This window comes from Phyllobates terribilis, unplaced genomic scaffold, assembly GCF_046119375.1.
Source record: "Phyllobates terribilis strain yellow unplaced genomic scaffold, ASM4611937v1 Scaffold_2__4_contigs__length_985480577, whole genome shotgun sequence".
In the NCBI taxonomy this organism is placed as follows: Eukaryota; Metazoa; Chordata; class Amphibia; order Anura; family Dendrobatidae; genus Phyllobates; species Phyllobates terribilis.
Genome location: NW_027362762.1, coordinates 640,832,566 through 640,856,164, shown reverse-complemented (window position 1 = coordinate 640,856,164; position 23,599 = coordinate 640,832,566). Strand labels below are relative to the sequence as shown.

Below are 23,599 nucleotides of genomic sequence, written 5' to 3'. Positions count from 1 at the left end.
CGTGGACCAAGGCTACCAGTTCGAGTGGCTGTTTAGTGATGCAGGGGAGCCCTCTGGCTGTCACGGTATTTTCGTCTCAGGTTGCATGGTCCGCATTCTTGACACCATCTCTCGATTGCTTTCCTCATGCCAGCCCAGTAGAATCACTCACGTAGCAAGACTTCCAACTTCTTCCATCCGAAGTGTCCTGCTCCATCGTGGTACGCTTCTAAGACCATTGACGCATCCCGCCTCGGGACTACCACCTGCCAGACCAGTTCATGTGTCCGGGGGTTGATACTCCTTCAACACAGCTTCCCTTCATAGATGAACAGCTTGCCCTTCTCCTTCCACAGCTGTTTGGTCTCCTGTGGAGCATCTGGATCAGGGCACGAGTCAGCCTGTGTCAGCAACTCCTTTACCAGGTGGACAGCCGGGTCACTATCCTGTGTCTCTGCCCATCCATGGTGGGGCAATGGGTTGAACGTGACCTCTCTATTGGCATAGCACCTGGTCTTCACACAATGGGAGCACTGGGTCACCCCATGACGATAGAAAGCGGGTATCTCTATCTCTGCCAGCTCTTCCAGGTCTTCTCCCCCTTCTGGCAAGTTGGGCATCCTGGACAGCGCGTCAGCATTTGCATTTTTGTGCCCAGCCCGATACTTGATGGTGAACTCGTAGTTAGATAGTCGTGCCATCCATCGTTGTTCCAGGGCACCAAGCTTCGCAGTTTCCAGGTGCGTCAGCGGGTTATTGTCCGTGAAGACCGTAAATTTGGAGGAGGCGAGATAGTGCTTGAAGCGCTCTGTCACAGCCCAGACTACGGCGAGGAACTCCAACTTGAAGGAACTGTAGTTATCTGGGTTCCTTTCCGTGGGCCAGAGCTTCCTGCTGGCATAGGCAATTTCTCTCTCTCTGCCCTGCTGTATCTGGGACAGCACTGCTCCTAACCCCACGTTGCTCGCATCCGTATGGAGTACGAAGGGTTGGCCATAGTCGGGGTAGGCCAGGACTTCGTCTCCCGTGAGGGCCATCTTTAGTCAGGTGAAGGATTCGTCTTCTGGCTTATCCCATTTGAACGGAGGCTTCGGGGTTTTGGCCTTCCTGGACTGGCCTACTAGAAGGTCCTGCATGGGTGCCGCTATCTTGGTGAAGCCTTTGATAAACCTTCGGTAGTAGCCTACTAACCTGAGGAACTGCCACACTTCCTTAATAGTGGAGGGTCTTGGCCAGTTCTTGATTACGGTGACCTTTTCAGGGTCTGGTGCTACACCTTCGGCGCTTACCACATGACCTAGGTACTGTACCTTGGGCATCAACAGGTGGCATTTGGACGCTTCACCTTCAGGCCATACTCAGCTAGGGCTTCAAACACCTCTGCCAGGTGCTTCAGTTGGTCTTCATAGGACTTAGAGTAGACAATGAGGTTATCCAGGTACAGCAGGACAGTCTCGAAGTTCTTGTGTCCCAGACAGCACTCCATCAACCGCTGGAAGGTTCCTGGGGCGTTGCAGAGCCCGAATGGCATGCAGTTGAACTCGCTGAGGCCCATCGGCGTTGTAAATGCGGTCTTTTCTTTATCCGCCTCTGCTACAGGAACCTGCCAATACCCACTGGTGAGATCCAAAGTAGAGAAATAATTAGCAGATCTTAATGCAGCTAGGGACTCTTCAATTCTGGGTAACGGGTAGGCATCCTTATGTGTAATGCGGTTAATTTGCCTGTAGTCAACACACATTCTCATTGTACCATCCTTTTTCCTGACGAGAACTAATAGGGCTGCCCAGGGGCTACAACTATCTCTTATCACCCCAGCCTCCTTCATCTCCTGTAACATCCCTTTGGCACATTGATAGTGAGCTGGGGGTACAGGCCGGTACCGCTCTTTAATGGGTGGATGATCTCCCGTGGGAATATGGTGTTGTACCCCTTTTACCTGCCCAAAATCTAGTGGGTGTTTGCTGAAGATCCGCTCATACTCCTGGACCACCTGGTATACTCCATGTTTTTGGTGCTGAGGGGAGGAGTCAGTGCCCACGTGTAGCTTCTGACACCAATTCTCCATCTGTCCCTTAGAGCCATTATCCTCCGCCGGTTTGGATGGAGGCCATGGTCCCACTGCCTTTATAGAGTTGTTACTAACTGTGAATAATTTAGCAAGGGTAGCATACCAGGGTAAATGGACCTCTTCCTCCCCACAATTCAGGATGCGGACCGGCACTCTCCCATTGCGGACATCAACCACCCCCCTGGCTGTCAAAATGGTGGGCTTACTGTCAGAGTATACGGGCTCTACCAGGGCCTGGTAATCTCGACCCCTGAGACCGATTGCTGCCCGACACCATATCAACATTTCACTTCTAGGGGGCATGGCAATGGGGAATGGGTCACTCATCCTGACACTGCCAATTTCACCACCAGACAGTTCTACCTATTGTCTTCTCATCAGGGCTCTGATTTCTCTCTGCAGAACCCGCTGCTGACTGGAACTGGCAGTTTCCGCGACCTGCTGTAACAAGACAATAATTTCTGAAAGACAATTTTCTATAACATTAGTGCCTAAGGTTATCATGGGATGACTTTCTCGGCGATCAATATCAACAATTATCATTCCTTGCGATGGCAACTCTACCTTGCCGACTTCTATGGTCACCTCTTTATACCCCACCTGAGGCAAGGGCTGACCATTGCTGGCATAGATGCTCAGATGCTCATTTGGACGGCGGGTAATGTCTGAATCAGTCCAGTATTGTTTATAAAGAATGTATGGCATAGTTGTCACCTGAGATCCAGTGTCCAGCAACGCGCTCATTGGGATGCCATCAAGCACGACGGGTAGGACCGGCCGTCCTCCCACGTACTTGTCTTGCCAGCTATGTGGGCATGGTCATCTTACTCCTGGGGGTTGGCCCTCTGCCCCAGGTGTTGCCCGTTTAAATTGCAGAATCTTGCGTAGTGTCCCGCCTTTTGACAGCGGCGGCAGATGGGTTGTCCGTCCTGGTCGTAGTGATCGCTGTTCCTCCCTCTGATCGGTGGAATCCTTTTCTGTCTTCGTCATGGGACATCATCTGGACTGGAAGCCAGCTCGATCTTTTCCTGGGGAGACACTTGCAGGGCCTGCACGGTTTTGGTTAACGCGGCCACGCTTCTGGTCAGCTCTTGGACCTGAAGGCGCAAGTCTGCAGACGGGTCATTGTCCAGCGTCTGAGCGTCAGCCTCCACAGGTGTTGGAGAAAAGGATGCCACCCCCTGGTGGTAGGTGATAGCTGGGCGCCGGTGGGATGCAGCGTCTCCTGGTGTTGATTCCCGCAGCACCCTGATGGCTCTGTCTTTAAATTCTGCAAAGTCCAGATCAGGGTTTTGCAGAGCCATAATGCGCAGCTGCGTCCTATGAGCGCTGGACAGGAGTCCCTCAATAAACTGTTCAGTTAGCAATCTGTTCTCATCATGCACACTGTCAGGGTCTACCTGTTTGATGGCTCGCAGTGCCTCCTGCAGGTTAAGAGCATAGTCCCGTACACTGTCCTGTACTCTTTGTTTGCACCCGTAAAACTTCATTTTAATTTCCGCTACAGTGCGGGTGTCAAAGGTATCCTTTAATCAGGCCAGTATTTCTTTTACAGTGCCTTTGTCTCTGCCTGGCCAGGACTTCACCTCTCTCTGGGCTGCACCCATTAGCTGGCCTATGAGGATGCTGACTTTTTGTTCCTCAGACAGGGGGTATACTTAAACAAACTGCGCAATCTTTCCTCAAAGTCATTCAGGGTGTGCGACTTTCCTGAGTACTGGGGCAACCATGCCGCCCCCGGTATGTATGGCATTGATAACGGCATTACAGTGGCAGCGGCCGCGCCTGCGGCTGAACCCTCTTCCATGTTGGGCATCTTCCTCCCCCCTAGTGAACCGCGGCCTACCTTCCGCTTGTTGAGCCGGCTGCGGTCCCTCGTACGAGAGGAGGAGAACTGCTCGACTAGCAGTTCCCGGTGCAGGACCTGGCGTTCCCTTGCGTCTGACGTCAGGGCGTACGCTTCCTGGCACGGCGACCTCCTTCCAGGACCTGACGCTGTGTCAGTGCGTGAGGTGGGGCTTGGGCTTCGTGCGCTTCCAGCGGTTACGCCCCTCTTCTTCTCACACGGCAACTCGGAAATGGCGGGAAACAGCGGCAATTGGCACAAAACTTCACCACGGTATGCGACACAGTTCGCTAAGGCGCACAGTACCCAGTGGCAATGGGCATGAAATTCTGCCGACTACGCCAAAGTTGACGCGCCCCCTGGGCCGTGGGGTACCCGGTGTCGGGCCGGTAGATGCTGGGGGTTGTAGTCACAGTGGCGGTGACCCGGTCCGTGACCCAGGGCGGTCAATCCAAGGGAAATTAGATGTGTAGGTTTAATTAAAGTGTCCGACTACGCCACCTGTGGAATGCGGCAAAAGGGGGGGCCGCCGCTGTGGAACAGTCCTCTGAAGCTGGTGGTATTGCAGCAAGGATGTTATAGCTCCCCACAGGAAGAGTTAGCTTCAGGGCAGGGTGTGGATGTTGGTGGTTGTGCAGGGTGTCGTAGTGCAGTAATAACCACAGAGTCAGTATAGTTCAGTCCCAGGGTCTTTACTGATGACAATTAGGCAAGCCTGCATTGGGGTACTGGCTAGAGGTAAGAGTCCGGTCAGCCTGGAAGCAAACATTGAGTCCTCCTTCCCAGGTGAAGTTGTAGGTCTCCCCTTCTTACTATACTCTTTGGCTTTGCTGCCTGTAGCGGTGCTATAGCCCACGTCCCTGAGTGTAAAGTTCTGTGCTCACCCGTATGGCTTGCAGCTCGGGCCTTACTCATGCATTGCTCCCATGTAGCTCTTGTCTCTTCGACGTCCTAAACTCAACTCCTCACACTAAGACTCACTAACCCCGCCCCCAGATCCCAGTTGCCAAGGGGAGGAGCTCCCCTTGCTGGTCTGGAGCCAGGAAAGTGTTGCATGTTTAGTATCCCTGACTAGGGGACCCCTGCTTGCTTCCAGGCATGGCATTACCTCTTTTTAGGGAGGCAAAGCCACTGTAGCAACCGGATCCCTGGGGTGCCACACTTTTAACACCCAAAGTCTGCATAGTTAATGCCTTTCTATTTACACAACTCAAGACTTTCTGCTTTCAGTGTTGAACTTCTGAACCAAGCAAACTGAAATCTGTAAGAGTATATATCATAGGGATATGGTTCAGGGGAAAAAAATATTGCACACTGTATGCACAAGTATGCACAATCATTAAGCAATTTGTATTTTTGATTATTATTTTTGATTATTCTTTTTATTATTGAACAACTACAGTGTTAACCCCTTTATGACCTTAGACGGATACGTCCAGGCGATTTTGCGTGCTCAGATGCTGTGTGCGAGCGATCGCTACTGGGTGTCAGCCGATTCTCACAGCTGACATCCGGCACTCAGTGGCACCCGGCATATTAACCCCCTAAATGCTGCAATCAAAATAGATGGCAGAATTTAGAGAGCAGGCAAAGGGAGGAAGTCCCCTCTGCCCTTGGATCGGCGCCCCCGCAACATCATCGTGAGGGGCCTATCGTAGCCATGGTGACCCAATGTTGTCCGGGTCACCAGATCTAGCAAATTTGCTGGATCATGCGCAGTGCATAGTGTAGTGTCAACATGCTAACTGCACCCATTGAATTTATTGAGAGGTGTAGTTTGTAAATGGGGTCTATTATGGGGGGTTCTGCTGTTCTGGCAGCTCTGCCAATGTTACATGGCACCCTCAAACCAGTCCAGCAAAATCTGAACTCCAATATGGGGCGTAGTTTTCAACCACATATGGAGTATTGACGTACTCAGGATAAATTGCACAACAAATTTTGGGGTCCATTTTCTCCTGCTATCCTTGTGAAAGTGAAAAAAAATGGGGCTAAAACAACATTTTTGTGGGAAAAATATATTTTCTTCATTTTCACACATTAACGTTGTAAAATTCTGTGAAGCACCTGTGGGTTCAAGGTGCTCACCACATGTCTAGATACATTTCTTGAGGGGCCTAGTTTCCAAAATGGGGCCACTTATGGGAGTTTTCCACTGTTTAGGCACAATAGGGGCTCTCCAAATGTGACATTCCAGCAAATTTTGCATTAAAAAAGTCAAATGGCGCTCCTTCCCATGAAAGCCCTGCCATGTGCCCAAACAGTAGTTTTCCTCCACATATTGAGTATCGACGTACTCAGGAAAAATTGCACAACAAATTTTATAGTGCAATTTCTCCTGTTACACTTTGTGAAATTGCAAAATTTGGGGCTAAAATACAGTTTCCAATGTTTAGGCACATCAGGTGCTTTTCAAATGCGACATGGCATCGACTAATTATTTCAGCAAATTTTACACTCAAAAAGTCAAATGGTGCTCCCTCCCTTCCGAGCCCTGCTGTGCGCATAAACAGTGGTTTTCCCCCACATATGGGGTATCGGTGTGCTCAATAGAAATTGCACAGCAAATTTTGGGCTCCATTTTCTCCTGTTACCCTTGTGAAAGTAAAAAAATGGGTCTAAATTAACATTTTTGTGAACAAAAGTTAAATGTTTATTTTTTTCCTTCCACATTCCATGAATTCCTGTCAAGCACCTGAAGGGTTAATAAACTTCTGGAATGTGGTTTTGAGCACCCTGAGGGGTGCAGTTTTTAGAATAGTGTCAGTTTTTGGTATTTTCTGTCATATAGTCACTTCTAATGTGATGTGGTCCCTAAAAAAATGTTTTTGTAAATTTTGTTAGAAAAATTAGAAATTGCTGGTCAACTTTTAACTTTTAAACTTCCTAACAAAAAAAATATGTTTCAAAAATTGTGCTGAAGTATACATGTGGGAAATATTATTTATGAACTATTTTGTGTGACATAACTCTGATTTAAGGGCGGTAAGGTAGCGGTATTGATCATGTTGGGGGGCACTCACTTCACTGGGTCAATTAAAGCACACAAGCCACGTTTTCCAGTAAACTAAAGTCCAGCAGTTTATTACACGTCATAAACTGCTTATAACATAGTCCATCTCAGTGGCTCACAGGAATGTTACATATGTAATGTCCTAGAGCCTTTCAGTGGCAGCTATGCCCGCTTGGCTTCAGATACAGACTTCAGCAAGGTACAACATCAATGTCCATATAAAGAACCATTTTTACCTTTGCCGGGTCTTAGCTGCTTCTATCAGCTCTGTTCTGCCACAGCTGTGGCTTTAAGGCTACCCAGCCGTGGTCTCCAAGCCACGTGCCTTCCAGGGCTACTGGCGTCCCAAACACAGGGACCTAGCCTCTTGCCTCACCAGGGCTCTCCAACTGTTTCAAAACCACCAGGATTTATATATCTGTCTGTGCACACAGGACCTGTGATGATGTTGTGCACACAGGACCTGTGATGATGTCACAGGCATGTGATCAGTCATGCGCTGCTCAGCCCCTGGAACATTAGTCATCAACATTAGCCCATTCCTTAGGGACCTACCATCTGTCATTGTCACTAACTTCATCAAGTCACATTTCCGAGTAGTAACCTTGTCAGACCTCCCCCGCTCCCAGCGGTCAGTTGTAACCTTGTCAGACCTCCCCCGCTCCCAGCGGTCAATACAGCAGTATGACTCACATGTCCTTGTATCTAAGGTCCGGTTAGACTCCGTGCTGTCCCGTACTCTATTGGGTCATTTGTATGGGCCTCTCAGACCTGAGTTACTGGAGGTCTCACTACCTCTAAACCCACACCCACTACTCTCAGGACATCTTGAAAGGTCTCTAACTTCAGCTGTAGCTGTTCTGTTATTTAGGGGGCCCTTTCTCTGTCTGGTCTCACAATTTCTAGACGGCTGCCACCTTCTGCTGCTCAGGCGATGCTGCCTTTCCATTCGCAGTCTGGCGAGATTCAACTGTTCTACCTCTCGCAGGTAGGTCACTCGGTACTCCATCAGCATTCGTATATATGCAAAATTTTCTTCCGTTCCTACAGCGGAGAATGACACCATGCCTCCTTCATCTGGTATCCAGTCCTGACGATCACGTGGACTGCTTACTTTCATCACACCAGACTTCTTTACCATCATTTGCATGGCTTGGCCATTTCTCCCAATGAGCTTTCTTACCAGAGCATGAGGCACACGGATGACCTCTTCACGCAGACTTTGAGCTTTTCTCATAAGCTCCAGTTGTCTAATGGCTTGTTCCGTCTTCAACCGGACAAACCGCTTTGTGCGAATACATCGCCAGTGCATGTCACTTAGGATCGCCACCCTCTTCACTGTGACTTCGATCGTGGACAGGACCACCAGCTGTTTAGCTTCTGAGGTCGAGTACACCTTACAGGCTCCCACGGCCTTCTTAAACTCTTCATGCACTGACTCTCTGGTGCATTCTTCTCTCAAATCTTCGGGTACATCTATGAGGCACTTGTATCGAGACGTTTCTGTCTCACCAGTGGATTACAGACGATTATCTGGCTCAGGTTTCAGGGACAACTGACTTTCAGCTTCTTCACCCTGTATGCTTCCCCTGAGCTGCCTCACAGCTATGAACTCAAAAATTCTCGTCTTGACAACTTCCATTCCATACTTATCTTCTTTAAACACTCTCTCAGCCCTCCTCAGGTCCACCTTCTCATGGTTTAAAGGATTAAGCGTAATTTGTTTGCCCTACTCCTTCTCCAAGGGGGCCTTGTTTACTGATTGGTACTTTGCCAGGAAACCTTTGAGCTCAACAACTTCTTCTTCTAGCTCAGCTACTCGCCTCTCAGCAACCCATCTCTGAAGCTCTTCCTGCTTCAACTGCTCTTTTATCAGCAGAAATCTCTTAGACCCCTCTGTCTCCAATGCGCCCACTCGGCTCTCGACAGCCAGTCTCTTAAGCTTCTCTTGCTTCAAATGGGCTTGTAATGCCTCCTTGAGCTCCTTGATCTCGGCTCTTACATCCACCGAATCATCCAAGCTTGCATTATTCGAGGAGGCATTTGCTTCATACCTCCCTTCTTCGATAGACTCCTCCATCTTTTCCCACTCAGCTTCCATCCTGCCGATTCTATCCTTAAGGCACGTCTCTGCCCTCTGGAGATCATCACAGAACATCTGCAGCTCCTTCACCGGAGCTTCCAGTCCCGAGATCTTTCTATGGAGGTCATCATTCTCATCACGGGTGTCCTGTAGAGTAGTCTCAATCACTTGGCGCCTGTGCTCTGCATCCGCCTTATCATCCTCTAGTTTTTCCTTAACCTTGAGGAGATCCTCATAGTCTCTCCTAGTTTGTTGCAGTTCCCTATTGAATTATTCCCGCAGTTGTTCTAGGTCTTGATCACACCCAGAAACTTCGTCCTTCAGCGCCTCCTTCTCAAGCTTCAACTGCAAAACCTCCTCCTTGGTTTTGCGGAAGTCCTCCTTATTTTCCTGGAACATTTCCTTCCATTGGTTGATTTCCTCACTATTTTCCTCCAGTTCTTGGTCATGATTAGCCACTTCCTCTTTCAGGGCTGTCGGTTCCTGATCTTTTTGTCCCAGTAGATTATCCTTCTTGTAACGAATCTGCAAAACTGCATCCAACTCTTCCACCTGATCTTCATTGTTGTCTGATACTGTACCATAGGTTGCTACTGGAAACGTCACCTCCTCTTCCCTCCTGATCTCCTCTGCTTCTAAAGGAGGATCCACACTCAGAGCACTGTGTACTAACAAGTCACCTCCCACTTTGACGTCAACCCCTTCTACTGGAGCTACCCAGTTATCAACGGTCGAATTGTCATTTTTAGGCGGTACCAATACACGACCAGTAACCAACTTTGGTATTCCATGCTCCACCCCCTTTTGAGACTCCACCCCCTTTTGGACAACCACACCTGTAGGGGGTACTTTAACAAAAAAATCCGCAATAGTCTTAGGACCCAGTTCACAACATCTCTTACTACCTCCCTGGGCACTCTGGGATAGTACCGGCGCCACAGGAGAACTCAGGGAATGGTCCGCTGCCACCATTCTGTAAGGTGCTCCTGCCGTTCCTGCACCAAGTCCTGTTGTCATTTCTCAAATACCTGCTGTTGTTTCTCAAAGACTTGCTGCAAGTCCTGTTGTCATTTCTCAAATACCTGCTGTTGTTTTTCAAATACCTGCTGCTGGCACTTTAATCGCTCAACAGCTTCAGTCTCATTTGCTGCTCCCTTCACAGCCATCTTTATCAGCTCCTGCATTTCTTCAGTAAACTCTATTTTGTTGAAGAGCATTTGCAGCCGGTTATCTAACCCCTTCTCCATTCCGTCTGGGGATACTACTCACACCGCTCTCCCCGGAAAAATTTTTGTGGCCCCACCAAGCCACAGCAAACCAGGTTTGAGTGCGACGACAATTTTCGTAACCCCGCCGAGTTACAGCCAGATGCTTTAATCTTCATGGCCCCGCCGAGCCACAGCAAACCAGGTTTGAGTCCGACGACAATTTTCGTAACCCCGTCGAGTTACAGCCAGATGCTTTAATCTTCGTGACCCCACCGAGCCACAGCAAGATGCTTGCATCCACGTTCGTCGTCCTGTGCCGTTACCCCTAGCAACCAGGCTGCAGGCACTCACTTCACTGGCTCAATTAAAGCACACAAGCCAGTAAACTAAAGTCCAGTAGTTTATTACACGTCATAAACTGCTTATAACATAGTCCATCTCAGTGGCTCGCAGGAATGTTACACATGTAATGTCCTAGAGCCTTTCAGTGGCAGCTATGCCCGCTTGGCTTCAGATACTGACTTTAGCAAGGTACAACATCAATGTCTATATAAAGAACCATTTTTACCTTTGCCAGGTCTTAGCTGCTTCTATCAGCTCTGTTCTGCCACAGCTGTGGCTTTAAGGCTCCCCAGCCATGGTCTCCAAGCCACGTGCCTTCCAGGGCTACTGGCATCCCAAACACAGGGATCAGGCCTCTTGCCTCACCAGGCCTCTCCAACTGTTTCAAAACCACCCGGATTTATATATCTTTCTGTGCACACAGGACCTGTGATGATGTCACTGTCATGTGATTAGTCACCTGAGGGGAGGTACAAGGTCAGCAAGAACACACCCCCTGGACATTTTAGCAATGCAGCAAGGTGCGGCATTACAGGGCTTAAAAATTAAAACTTTGAAAATTGCTAAATTTTCTAAATGTTCGCCAAATTTTCATTTTTTTCACAAATAAATGCAAGTCATATCAAACAAATTGTACCACTATAATGAAGTACAATATGTCACGAAAAAATAGTCTCAGAATCAGTGGGATCTGTTGAAGCGTTTCAGAGTTATTACCTCGGTGGTCAGCATTGTAAAATTTGGCCTGGTCATGAAGGTGAAAATAGGCTTGGGGGGTAAAGGGGTTGATAGTCAATCCAAAAAGTCAGTAAACCTGGATATTTATGAAAGTAAAAATGCAGTTTTATCTATTTAGGAGAACATCTATGTGTGCAGAATTATTGGTCAACTATTAGTGTGCAGAATTATTATCCTACTAAATGAAAAACATTAATTTACCCATCTCAATTGTTTATTTTCATCTGTTAAAGTGAAAATAATAACCAGACAACTTAAATGTACAAAAAAACATTTCTGACATTCAAAAAAAAAATCAGTAATTAAAACAGCCACACTGTGACGTTTCAGAGAAAAACATGGTTTAAAAGCCTCTGGGGACTGAGTTACAAGGGAGTCTAGCTGGACAGTCAGGTTCCCGGTAGTTTCTCCCCACCAGGGACCCATCTATCCGACTACTCTCCCACGTGGATCGGTCCTTGGCTGCTTTTAAACTATGTTTTTCTCTGAAATGCCACAGCGGTATGTATCAGCTGTCAGGTTCCTTTTAAGGGAACAAGTCATGAAAAACTAATCTAATTTTCTTCATGATGGAATCACTGACTGGGTGGATCAGGGAAATGCAGTAGATATAGTATATCTTGACTTCATCAAAGGGGCCCACAAAAACCTGGAGCCTGCCCTGACTGCAGCCATGTTAACCCCTTAAGCCCCGCGGGTGGTTTGCACGTTAATGACCGGGCCAATTTTTACAATTCTGACCACTGTCACTTTATGAGGTAATTACTCTGGAACGCTTCAACGGATCCCCCTGATTCTGAGAATGTTTTTTCGTGACATATTGTACTTCGTGATTGTGGAAAAATTTCTTCGATATCACTTGCGTTTATTTGTGAAAAAAACGGAAATTTGGCGAAAATTTTGAAAATTTTGCAATTTTCAGAATTTGAATTTTTAAGCCCTGAAATCAGAGCGATATATGACACAAAAGAGTTAATAAATACCATTTCCCACATGTCTACTTTACATCAGCACAATTTTGGAACCAAAATTTTTTTTTGTTAGGGAGCTATAAGGGTTAAAAGTTGACCAGCGATTTCTCATTTTTCCAACAAAATTTACAAAACCATTTTTTTAGGGACCACATCACATTTGAAGTCACTTTGAGAGGTCTGTATGACAGAAAATACCCAAAAGTGACACCATTCTAAAAACTGCACCCCTCAAGGTGCTCAAAACCACATTCAAGAACTTTATTAACCCTTCAGGTGCTTCACAGGAATTTTTTGAATGTGGAAGAAAAAAATGAACATTTAACTTTTTTCACAAAAATGTTACTTTAGACCCAATTTTTTTTATTTTCACAGGGGTAATAAGAAAAAATGGACCCCAAAATTTGTTGTGCAATTTCCCCTGGGCACGCAGATACCCAATATTTGGGGAAAAAACACTGTTTAGGCGCACGGCAGGGTTCGGAAGGGAAGGAGCGCCATTTGACTTTTTGATTGTAAAATTTGCTTGAATAATTAGCGGACGCCATGTTGTGTTTGGAGAGCCCATGTGTGCCCAAACTTTGGAGCTCCCCCACAAGTGACCCCATTTTGGAAACTAGACCCCCCAAGGCACCTTTCTAGATGCATAGTGAGCACTTGGAACCCCCAGGTGCTTCACAAATTGATTCGTAACAATGAAAAAGTGAAAAAAAAAACACTTTTTCATTTTTATGAATCAATTTGTGAAGCACCTGAGGGTTCCAAGTGCTCACAATGCATCTAGATAGGTGCCTTGGGGGGTCTAGTTTCCAAAATGGGGTCACTTGTGGGGGAGCTCCAATGTTTGGGCACACAGCGGCTCTCCAAACGCAACATGGTGTCACTAACAATTTGAGCCGATTTTCCGTTAAATTTGTTAGAGGACACCATGTTGCATTTAGAGAGTCCCTGTGTGCCCAAACATTGGAGCTCCCCCACAAGTGACCCCATTTTGGAAACTAGACCCCCCAAGGCACCTATCTAGATGCATAGTGAGCACTTGGAACCCCCAGGTACTTCACAAATTGATTCGTAACAATGAAAAAGTGAAAAAAAAAACACTTTTTCATTTTTATGAATCAATTTGTGAAGGACCTGAGGGTTCCAAGTGCTCACTATGCATCTAGATAGGTGCCTTGTGTGGTCTAGTTTCCAAAATGGGGTCACTTGTGGGGGAGCTCCAATATTTGGGCACACAGCGGCTCTCTAAATGCAACATGGTGTCCGCTAACAAATTTAACGCAAAATTGGCTCAAATTGTTAGCGACACCATGTTGCGTTTGGAGAGCCACTGTGTGCCCAAACATTGGAGCTCCCCCACAAGTGACCCCATTTTGGAAACTAGACCCCCCAAGGCACCTATCTAGATTCATAGTGAGCACTTGGAACCCCAGGTGCTTCACAAATTGATTCATAAAAATGAAAAAGTATTTTTTTTTTCACTTTTTCATTTTTACGAATCAATTTGTGAAGCACCTGGGGGTTCCAAGTGCTCACTATGCATCTAGAAAGGTGCCTTGGGGGGTCTAGTTTCCAAAATGGGGTCACTTGTGGGGGAGCTCCAAAGTTTGGGCACAGAGGGGCTCTCCAAACGCAATGTGGTGTCCGCTAACAATTTGAGCCGATTTTCCATTCAATTTGTTAGCGGATACCATGTTGCATTTAGAGAGTCCCTGTGTGCCCAAACATTGGAGCTCCCCCACAAGTGACCCCATTTTGGAAACTAGACCCCCCAAGGCACCTATCTAGATTCATAGTGAGCACTTGGAACCCCAGGTGCTTCACAAATTGATTCATAAAAATGAAAAAGTGTTTTTTTTTTCACTTTTTCATTTTTACGAATCAATTTGTGAAGCACCTGGGGGTTCCAAGTGCTCACTATGCATCTAGATAGGTGCCTTGGGGGGTCTAGTTTCCAAAATGGGGTCACTTGTGGGGGAGCTCCAATGTTTGGGCACACAGGGGCTCTCTAAATGCAACATGGCGTCCGCTAACAATTTGAGCCGATTTTCCATTCAATTTGTTAGCGGACACCATGTCGCGTTTGGAGAGCCCGTGATGTGCCTAAACAGTGGAGCTCCCCCACAAGTGTCCCCATTTTGGAAACTATACCCCTCAAGGATTTTATTAAGGTGTATAGTGAACATTTTGAACCCAGAGGTACGGCACATTATTTGTTTACATTAGGTCATCATATTGAATAAGTTGTCATTATTCTTGAGCGCAAGTGCTCGCTACTTGAGTTTGCATCGGGTACTCAGGTATGCACCATGTACAGCGTGTGCTCGAGTGACATGCTCGAGTCCCTGCTCCGCATGTTTCACGGTTATTAGACACCCAAAAAAAAACATGCGGGGATCGCTCGTGCATGGCAGGCAATCCCCGTAAAGTTTTTTGGCCGCGAAGCATATGGGGCAGAGACTCGAGCATGTCACTCAAATACCCACGATACTCAATGCATACCAGAGCACCCGATGCAAACTCAAGTAGCGAGCACTTGCTCTCAACACTAGTCGCCATATCGTCATCTTTTTTTCTTACTTTTGAAAAAAATCCCAACCCCAGCCCTAACCCTAGCACAACCCTAGCCCCAGCACAACCCTAGCCCCAGCACAACCCTAGCCCCAGCACAACCCTAGCCCCAGCACAACCCTAGCCCCAGCACAACCCTAGCCCCAAACCCAGCCCTAACCCTAGCCCAATCCTAACCCAAGAGTTTATTTTTGACGCCGTTCCTTGTGCGGTATAAGTGATTAGACGACTTTATTCTTCGGGTCGGTGTGATTACAGCAATGCCAGAATCATATGGGGTTTTTATGACTGACAGCTGTCACACACTAAAAGACGCATTTTTTGTAAAATCTAATTTTTGCATCGCCATATTTTGAGAGCTATAATTTTTCAAGATTTTGGCAGACAGTCATGTGACGGCTCGTTTTTTGCGGGATGACTTGACGTTGTTATTGGTGCCATTTTCAGGCACGTGACATTTTTTGATCGCTTTCTATTCTGATTTTTGGGAGGCAGAATAAACAAAAACCAACAATTCAGGAATTGTTTTTTTTTTTTTTTTTTATTCTGTTCCGCGTGTGGTAAAATTGATGAGGTAGCTTTATTCTTCGGGTCAGTACGTTTACAGCGGTACCACATTTGTATCATTTTTCTATGTTTTGGCGCTTATACACAATAAAAGCTATTTTATAGAAAAAAATATTTTTTAGTATCGCTTTATTCTGAGAGCTATAACTTTTTTATTTTTCGGCTGATGGAGCTGTATGGTGGCTTGTTTTTTGCGGGACGAGATGACGTTTTCAGCGGTATCATTTTTATTTATATGCATCATTTTGATCGCGTGTTATTCCACTTTTTGTTTGGCGGTATGGTGATAAAGCATTGTTTTTTGCTTCGTTTTTTTTTTTTTTTTTTTTTTACCGTGTTCACTGAAGGGGTTAACTAGTGGGACAGTTTTATAGGTCAGGTTGTTCCGGACGCGGCGATACCAAATATGTGTACTTTTATTGTTTTTTTTAAATTTTTTTTATAATAATATTTATTGATGGGTACATTATATTTTTATTTTTGGTGTATTATTTTTTTTATTTTTTTATAATATTTTTGCACTTTTTTTTTTTTTTTTTTTCCACTTTCACACAGTTTATACACTTTATTACTTTGTCCCACTCTGGGACTTTCACTTTTTTTTTTCTGATCGCCTGCATGGCACAGGAATGGAGCACCATCCCTATGCCATGAAGGCTGTCAGAAGTGCACAGTGTGAAGATTGCTTGGAGATGCACTGCGCATGTCCAAGCAATCTTCCTGCTCTCTGGTGACCCGGATGTTGTCATGACGACATCGGGTCGTCATGGCAACACCCGGGAAGCCTTTGCAGACTGCGCTGGAAGCCGGAAGAGGAGGTGAGTATCGCCGATCACCTCCCCTTGCCCCCGCAATGCCGCGATCGACTTCGATCGACTTCGATCGCAGCATCGCGGGGGTTAATGTGCTGGGAGCGGTGCAGGACCGCTCCCTGCACATAGTACCGGGTGTCAGCTGTGACAATCAGCTGACACCCGGCGGCGATCGCGCCCGCACAGCCTGTGTGCGCGCGCGATCGCCATGACGTACTAATACGGGTCTGGGTATTAAGTCCCAGGGCACAGACGCGTATTAGTATGTCAGATGTCAGTAAGGGGTTAATACCAGGAATAGCGACTCTATGGCAGGGCTGGAGAATGCCTGTGGCCAAAGAGGTAAAAAAGGTCCTGAAATTGGATACCCAGTTTAAAGGGGTTTTCTAGGTTTATTACAAAAGTCTGCAGTCACTCTATCTGAATGCAGACTTGTGTATCCTCACAAGGCAGATGGGAGTCACTTTGGACTTTATCTGTGTTCTGTTCCAGGGGTGTCCCATCATTTTATGTATCTTTTTAGTGCACAAGTGTGGACAATCACAGTTGTGTGCACACCTAAAAAGTGGTTACCACCGGAACAGATGCCAAATGGAGTCCAAAGTGTCTCCATCTGCCTCATTAGAGTGAGTACTTCCATTGGGGATTTCATCTGAATCACATTTTTGTGGGATTTACACGGAAACCTCAACGTGAGTGCTCAGCATAGAACGCAAGAAGGTGATCTCAGCCTTGTGTTGAAAGCGATCAAAAAATGTTATGTACCCCAAAATGTTACCAACAAAAACCCCTAACTTATCCTGCACAAAACTAGCCCCCACTTAGGTCCGCCATCTGTCCCTGGAAATATAGGGGGTTCCTATGTTACTGGTAGGTCAAAGACTCTGGAAAAGCGATGGCTCCCACGCCCTCAAATAAAATCTAGTGAAATCTGCGCTCCCAAATCTAAATGCCCCCTCCTTCTGAGCTCCACTGTACCTAAACCGCTGTAAGCAGTCACATGTTTTCCATTATTGTAGTGTATAGAGCCTAATTAACAATTTACAGGTTGCGTGTCTCCAGAAGCTAAACTGGCAGATTTACAATTTTCAAGAAAAAAATACTGGTGTAGATGTTACAAAATAGTCACTGCAGCCGTAGATGAATTCATTGAGAGGTGCAATTTCAACAATGGGGTCACTTTGTTTTTTTTTTCTGCTGTTCTAGTACCTTAGGGGCTCCGCAAATGTCACCCACAAACTATTCTGGCAAAATCTGTTTTTCAAATAAAAACAGCGCTCCTTCCTTCTCAGCCCTGGCATGTGGACTAACAGTAATTTCTGATGATATATAGGTCATCACTGCATTTGGGAGAAATTGTGCAATAAGTTGTGGGTTCTAGTTTCACTTACTAACCATTTTGTAACTCACAAATTTACAGCAAATAAAAAAATTAGATTTTACCACTGAAATGTTATATTTCCACATCACAAATGAAATAAAATACTGTGAGGCACCTGTGGGTTCAAAATACTCACTACACCCCTAAATTAAATCCTTAAGCAGTGAAGTTTCCAGTATGGGGTCATTTGTGGGCGTTTCAGCTGTTCTGGCACCTCAGGGGCTCGGCTAATGGAGCCCACAATCTATTCAAACGGAATCTGAGTTCTAAAAGCCAAAGCCTAAAAAGAACCCACAAGGATTTTCTCCAGGGGAATAGTGAGCATTTTGAACCCACGGGTACTAAAGAGAATTTGAAAACCTTAGGTCATCATATTGAAAATGTAAATTTTTTTCACAAAAATGTTGCTTTATCCCCAAATTAGTAATTTTCAAAATGGATAATAGGATAAAATGGATGCCATAATTTGTAACGCAATTTCTCCTGAATGCGATGATACCCCATATATGGTCAAAAACTGCTGTTTGGGCACATAGCAGGGCTCGGAATAGAAAAAGCGCTATTTGATGTTTGGAGTGTAAATTTGATTGGAATAATTTGTGAATGCCATGCCGCATTTTCAGAGCCCTTGACATGCCAAAACAGCAGAAACCCCCCACAAGTGACCCCTTTTTGGAAAGTAGACCCTTCAAGTAATGCATCTAGTGGTGTACTGAGCATTTTTGACCAACATGATATTCAGAAAACTTTATAACATTTAGATGCAAAAAATTACATTTTTTCCACTAAAATACTGTTTTAACATCAAATTTATAATTTACATGAAGGGTAATAAGAGAAAATGGACCCCATAATTTGTTATGCAATTTTTATCGAACATAACAGTACCCCATATGTGTAGGGAAGGAGTGCTACTTGGCTTTTAGAATAAAACCCAGGAAAAAAATGGGCAAATTCCCTGCAGTAAATAAATACAGTGGCATGTAAGTTTGTGCACCCCTGGTTAAAATTACTGTAACAGTTAAGCAAGTTGAGGATGAAATGATCTCTAAAAGGGCTAAAGATAGAGATGACACATTTCTTTTGTATTTTAGGCAAAAAAAATATTGTCATTTTTTACATTTTAAAGATTACACAAATGGAAAATGGTCTGATGCAAAAGTTTGGGCACCCTTGGAGATTTGTGTTTCAGCTAACTTTGACCAAGGTTTCAGACCTTAATTAGCCTGTTAGGGTTATGGCTTGTTCACTATCATCGTTAAGAAAGGCCAGCTGATGTAAATTTCCCAGCTTTATAAAAACCCAGCCTCCTCAAACCTTGTGACAAAAAACAGCAGCTATGGGTTGTTCTAAGCAGCTGCCTAGCTGAAAAAGGTGGAGTCCTACAAATCAGGAGAAAGCTATAAGAAGATAGCAAAGAGTTTTCAAGCTACCCTTTCCTCAGTTCGAAATGTAATTAAGAAATGGCAGTTAACAGGAACAGTGGAGGTCAAGATAAGGTCTGGAAGACCAAGCGAAATATCAGTGAAAGATGTTCATAGGATTGCTAGAGAGGCAAATCAGAATCCCCGCTTGACTGTAATAGACCTTCAGAAAGATTTAGCAGACTCTGGAGTTGTAGTAAAATGTTCTACTGTTCAGAGACACCTGCACAAATATGGGCGTAATAGAAGAGTCAACAGAAGAAAACCTCTCCTGTGTCCTCACCAAAAATTTCAGCGTCAGAAGTATGCAAGTACAGTTATATGAAAAAGTTTGGGCACCCCTATTAATCTTAAGCTTATTGTTTTATAAAAATTGGTGTTTTTGCAACAGCTATTTCAGTTTGATATATGTAATAACTGTTGGACACAGTAATGTTTCTGCCTTGAAATGAGGTTTATTGTACTAACAGAAAATGTGCAATCTGCATTCAAACAAAATTTGACAGGTGCATAAGTATGGGCACCCTTATTTTCTTGTTCTAAATACTCCTACCTACTTTTTACTGACTTACTAAAGCACTTTTTTTGGTTTTGTAACCTCATTGAGCTTTGAACTTCATAGCCAGGCGTATGCAATCATGAGAAAAGCTACTTAAAGTGGCCACTTGCAAGTTGTTCTCCTGTTTGAATCTCCTCTGAAGAGTGGCATCATGGGCTCCTCAAAACAACTGTCAAATGATCTGAAAACAAAGATTATTCAACATAGTTGTTCAGGGGAAGGATACAAAAAGCAGTCTCAGAGATTTAACCTGTCAGTTTCCACTGTGAGGAACATAGTAAGGAAATGGAAGAACACAGGGACAGTTCTTGTTAAGGCCAGAAGTGGCAGACCAAGAAAAACATCAGAAAGGCAGAGAAGAAGAATGGTGAGATCAGTCAAGGACAATCCTCAGACCACCTTCAGAGAGCTGCAGCATCAACTTGCTGCAGATGGTGTCACTGTGCATCGGTCAACTATACAACGCACTTTGCACAAGGAGAAGCTGTATGGGAGAATGATGCGAAAGAAGCCGTTTCTGCAAGCACGCCACAAACAGAGTCAGCTGAGGTATGCAAAAGCACATTTGGAGAAGCCAATTTCTTTTTGGAAGATGGTCCTGTGGACTCATGAAACCAAGATTGAGTTGTTTGGTCATACAAAAAGGCGTTATGCATGGCGGCAAAAAACACAGCATTCCAAGGAAAACACTTGCTACCCACAGTAAAATTTGGTGGAGGTTCCATCATGCTTTGGGGCTGTGTGGCCAATGCCGGCACCGGGAATCTTGTTAAAGTTGAGGGACGCATGGATTCCACTCAGTATCAGCAGATTCTTGACAGTAATGTTCAAGAATCAGTGATAAAGTTGAAGTTACGCAGGGGATGGATCTTTCAGCAAGACAATGATCCAAAACACCGCTCCAAATCTACTCAGGCATTCATGTAGAGGAACAATTACAATGTTCTGGAATGGCCATCCCAGTCCCCAGACCTGAATATCATTGAACATCTGTGGGATCATTTGAAGAGGGCTGTCCATGCTCGGCGACCATCAAACTTAGCTGAACTGGAATTGTTTTGTAAAGAGAAATGGTCAAAAATACCTTCATCCAGGATCCAGGAATTCATTAAAAGCTACAGGAAGCGACTAGAGGCTGTTATTTTTGCAAAAGGAGGATCTACTAAATATTAATGTCACTTTTCTGGTGAGGTGCCCATACTTATGCACCTGTCAAATTTTGTTTGAATGCAGATTGCACATTTTCTGTTAGTACAATAAACCTCATTTCAAGGCAGAAACATTACTGTGTCCAACAGTTATTACATATATCAAACTGAAATAGCTGTTGCAAAAACACCAATTTTTATAAAACATTAAGCTTAAGATTAATAGGGGTGCCCAAACTTTTTCATATAACTGTATGCAAAAGAACATCTAAACAAGCTGATGCATTTTAGAAACAAGTCCTGTGGACCTATGAAGTTAAAATATTTGGCCACAATGATCAAAGGTATGTGTGGAGAAAAAAAGGACATAGAATTTCAGGAAAAGAATATCTTACCAACAATTAAGCATGGGGGATGGGTCAATCATGCTTTGGGGTTGTGTTGCAGCCAATGGCACGGGGAACATTTCACGGGTAGAGGGAAAAATGGATTCAATGAAATGTCAACAAATTCTTAATGCAAACATAACACCATCTGTAAAAAAGCTTAAGTTGAAAAGAGGGTGGCTTCTACAAATGGATAATGACTGTTATTCACAAAAGACTACCTCAAAATGTCCAATCTGAAGGTTTTACAATGGCCTTCTCAGTCCTCTGATATGAACATCATTGAAAATCTGTGGATAGACTTCAAAATAGCAGTGCATGCAAGACGACCCAGGAATCTCACAGAATTGGAAGAATTTCCCAAGGAAGAATGGATGAAAATCTCTCAAACACAAATTGAAAGAATCTTGGCTGGATACAAAAAGCATTTACAAGCTGTGATACTTGCAAAAGGGGGAGCTAGTAGGTATTAACCATGCTGGGTGCTTAAACTTTTGCATCGGCCTATTTTCCTTTTTGTAATTTTTAAAATGCAAAAGATGAAAACAAAATTTTTTTTTTGCCTGAAAGACAAAGGAAATGTGTCATCTTAATCTTTAGGCCTTTTAGAGATCATTTCATCTTCAACTTGCTTAACTGTTTGCAATAACAGTAATGTTGACCAAGGGTGCTCAAACTTTTACATGTCATTGTAAATAGCAATGGTGCATGAAAATAAAATAGGGTACTTAGTTAACATAATTTTGATAAAAAATAAATAAAAGCCATCCCACCACAGCAAAGTGACTCTATTAGGGGTGTAGTTTCCAAAATGGGGTCACTTGTGGGGGATTTATGTTGTTTATGCACCTTAGGGATCCTGCAAATGCATCATGGCGCCCACAATCTATTTCAGCCGTATTTGTGTTCCAAAATTCAGGATGGGTCTGCAGAGCTCAGTTCTCAGGATCACTGGGGGTTTCAAATGTTGGACACGCTACTGCTCTACAACATGTTTTCTTGGAAATAACCCTTTAATTGTATCTCTTTCCATTTTAGGATGTTATGCCAAGAATTTTGGTCCAAAAGGCTTTGGATTTGGTCAAGGTGCTGGAGCTCTGGCTCACACAGGATGAACATTCCATTGCTACTTGTATTTCATCATTATTATGAGAAGTATGCAATGGGTTTATTACTGCTATTGCTTCCATGCTGTAACTGAGAAGATATATTTTTCTGCTTTCACCTAATACCTGTAGTGTACTTGGCTGTAAACACTCAATGCAAATATTGTAGCACGTCTAAACTTAAAAACATTAATAGAGGGTCTTCAAGTAAACTGAATACTAAAAAGATGTTAACTACCATGGGCTGAGATGGGATGATTACATGGCTTGACAGTTGCTAAGCTGTACCTTCTTGCTTGTGAGTGCAAAATAGAAATCATGTCAAAAAGTGTAGCTGCTATATTAAAAGGAATAGTGAATACTACCGTGTATTTAAATAGCACTAAAAGGAAAAATAAAGAGAAAATATTTTTATATTAACTAGTGATAACATAGAATTTGTTAGAAATATATTGAGGTGGAAAATCACTTTAACCAGAAAGTTGCACAGTTTGGATTACCATCTTTTTGATCACATGTTTCTTTCTACACTGTTAAAATATTATTGCTAAATACAATAAAGGCACAATAAAATCAAAGTGTGGTTAGTGTTTTTAATTTAAACAAATGTGCATCCAGGGGCCAGGGCCAGTTTTAGACAAAATGGGGCCCTGAGTAAAAAATAAAATTTGTGCCCCACGTTTTCACCCAGATATTACCAGTACATTCTCTAACCATAGCTTGTCAAATTATACACGTGAATGAAAGCTGGCAATCATGCATCCCACCATGTACAGTGGTGTGGAAAAGTGTTTGCCACCTTCCTGATTTTTTGTTTTAAGGGTGGCCCAACCAGTTATTAGGCTTAGGGGGCAATCACTTTTTCACACAGGGCCTTGTAGGTTTGGATTTCTTTGTCCCTTAATAATAAAGACCTTAATTTAAAAACTGCATTTTGTGTTTACTGTGTTAGCTTTGTCTAATATTTATATTTGTTTTGTGATCTGAAACATTTAAGTGTGACAAACATGCAAAAGAATAAGAAATGAGGAAGGGGGCAAACAGTTTTTCACACCACTGTATATATAGATCATTAGACATCATTAGCTCATGTCACCTCCCGATGCAACAATGAGAGGTGCCAGACAAGCAGTTTAAGTAAAAAAAATCACTTAAATGACTTGTCTGAAGAAAACAAATTATTCCCTATCCACAGAATAAGTGATAATTTATTGATCGTGGTGGTCCCGCCATGGGGACCTACACAAAAAGGCTGAGCAAGGAACTTTAATCCCCATTAGAATGAAGCGGCAGTGTGGATATGAGACCTGTGCTCCATTCATCTCCTATGGGGCTGCTAACCTCTGTGCTCGGCTTTTTCTGGCAGTCTCATAGAGAATGAAAGGATCAACAGT

At 44.4% G+C, this 23,599-nt stretch overlaps 1 protein-coding gene across 1 annotated transcript in view; it reads left to right on the top strand.

The window, feature by feature from the left end:
* Positions 1-22,783, top strand: part of CSRP1 (cysteine and glycine rich protein 1) — a 115,555-nt gene extending 92,772 nt beyond the window's left edge. The window contains exon 6 of the mRNA XM_073666627.1: positions 22,138-22,783. Within this exon, the coding sequence (XP_073522728.1) occupies positions 22,138-22,214 (77 nt within the window). The 3' untranslated portion in view covers positions 22,215-22,783. The remainder of the gene's footprint in view (positions 1-22,137) is intronic.
* The last annotated feature ends 816 nt before the right edge of the window (positions 22,784-23,599 follow it).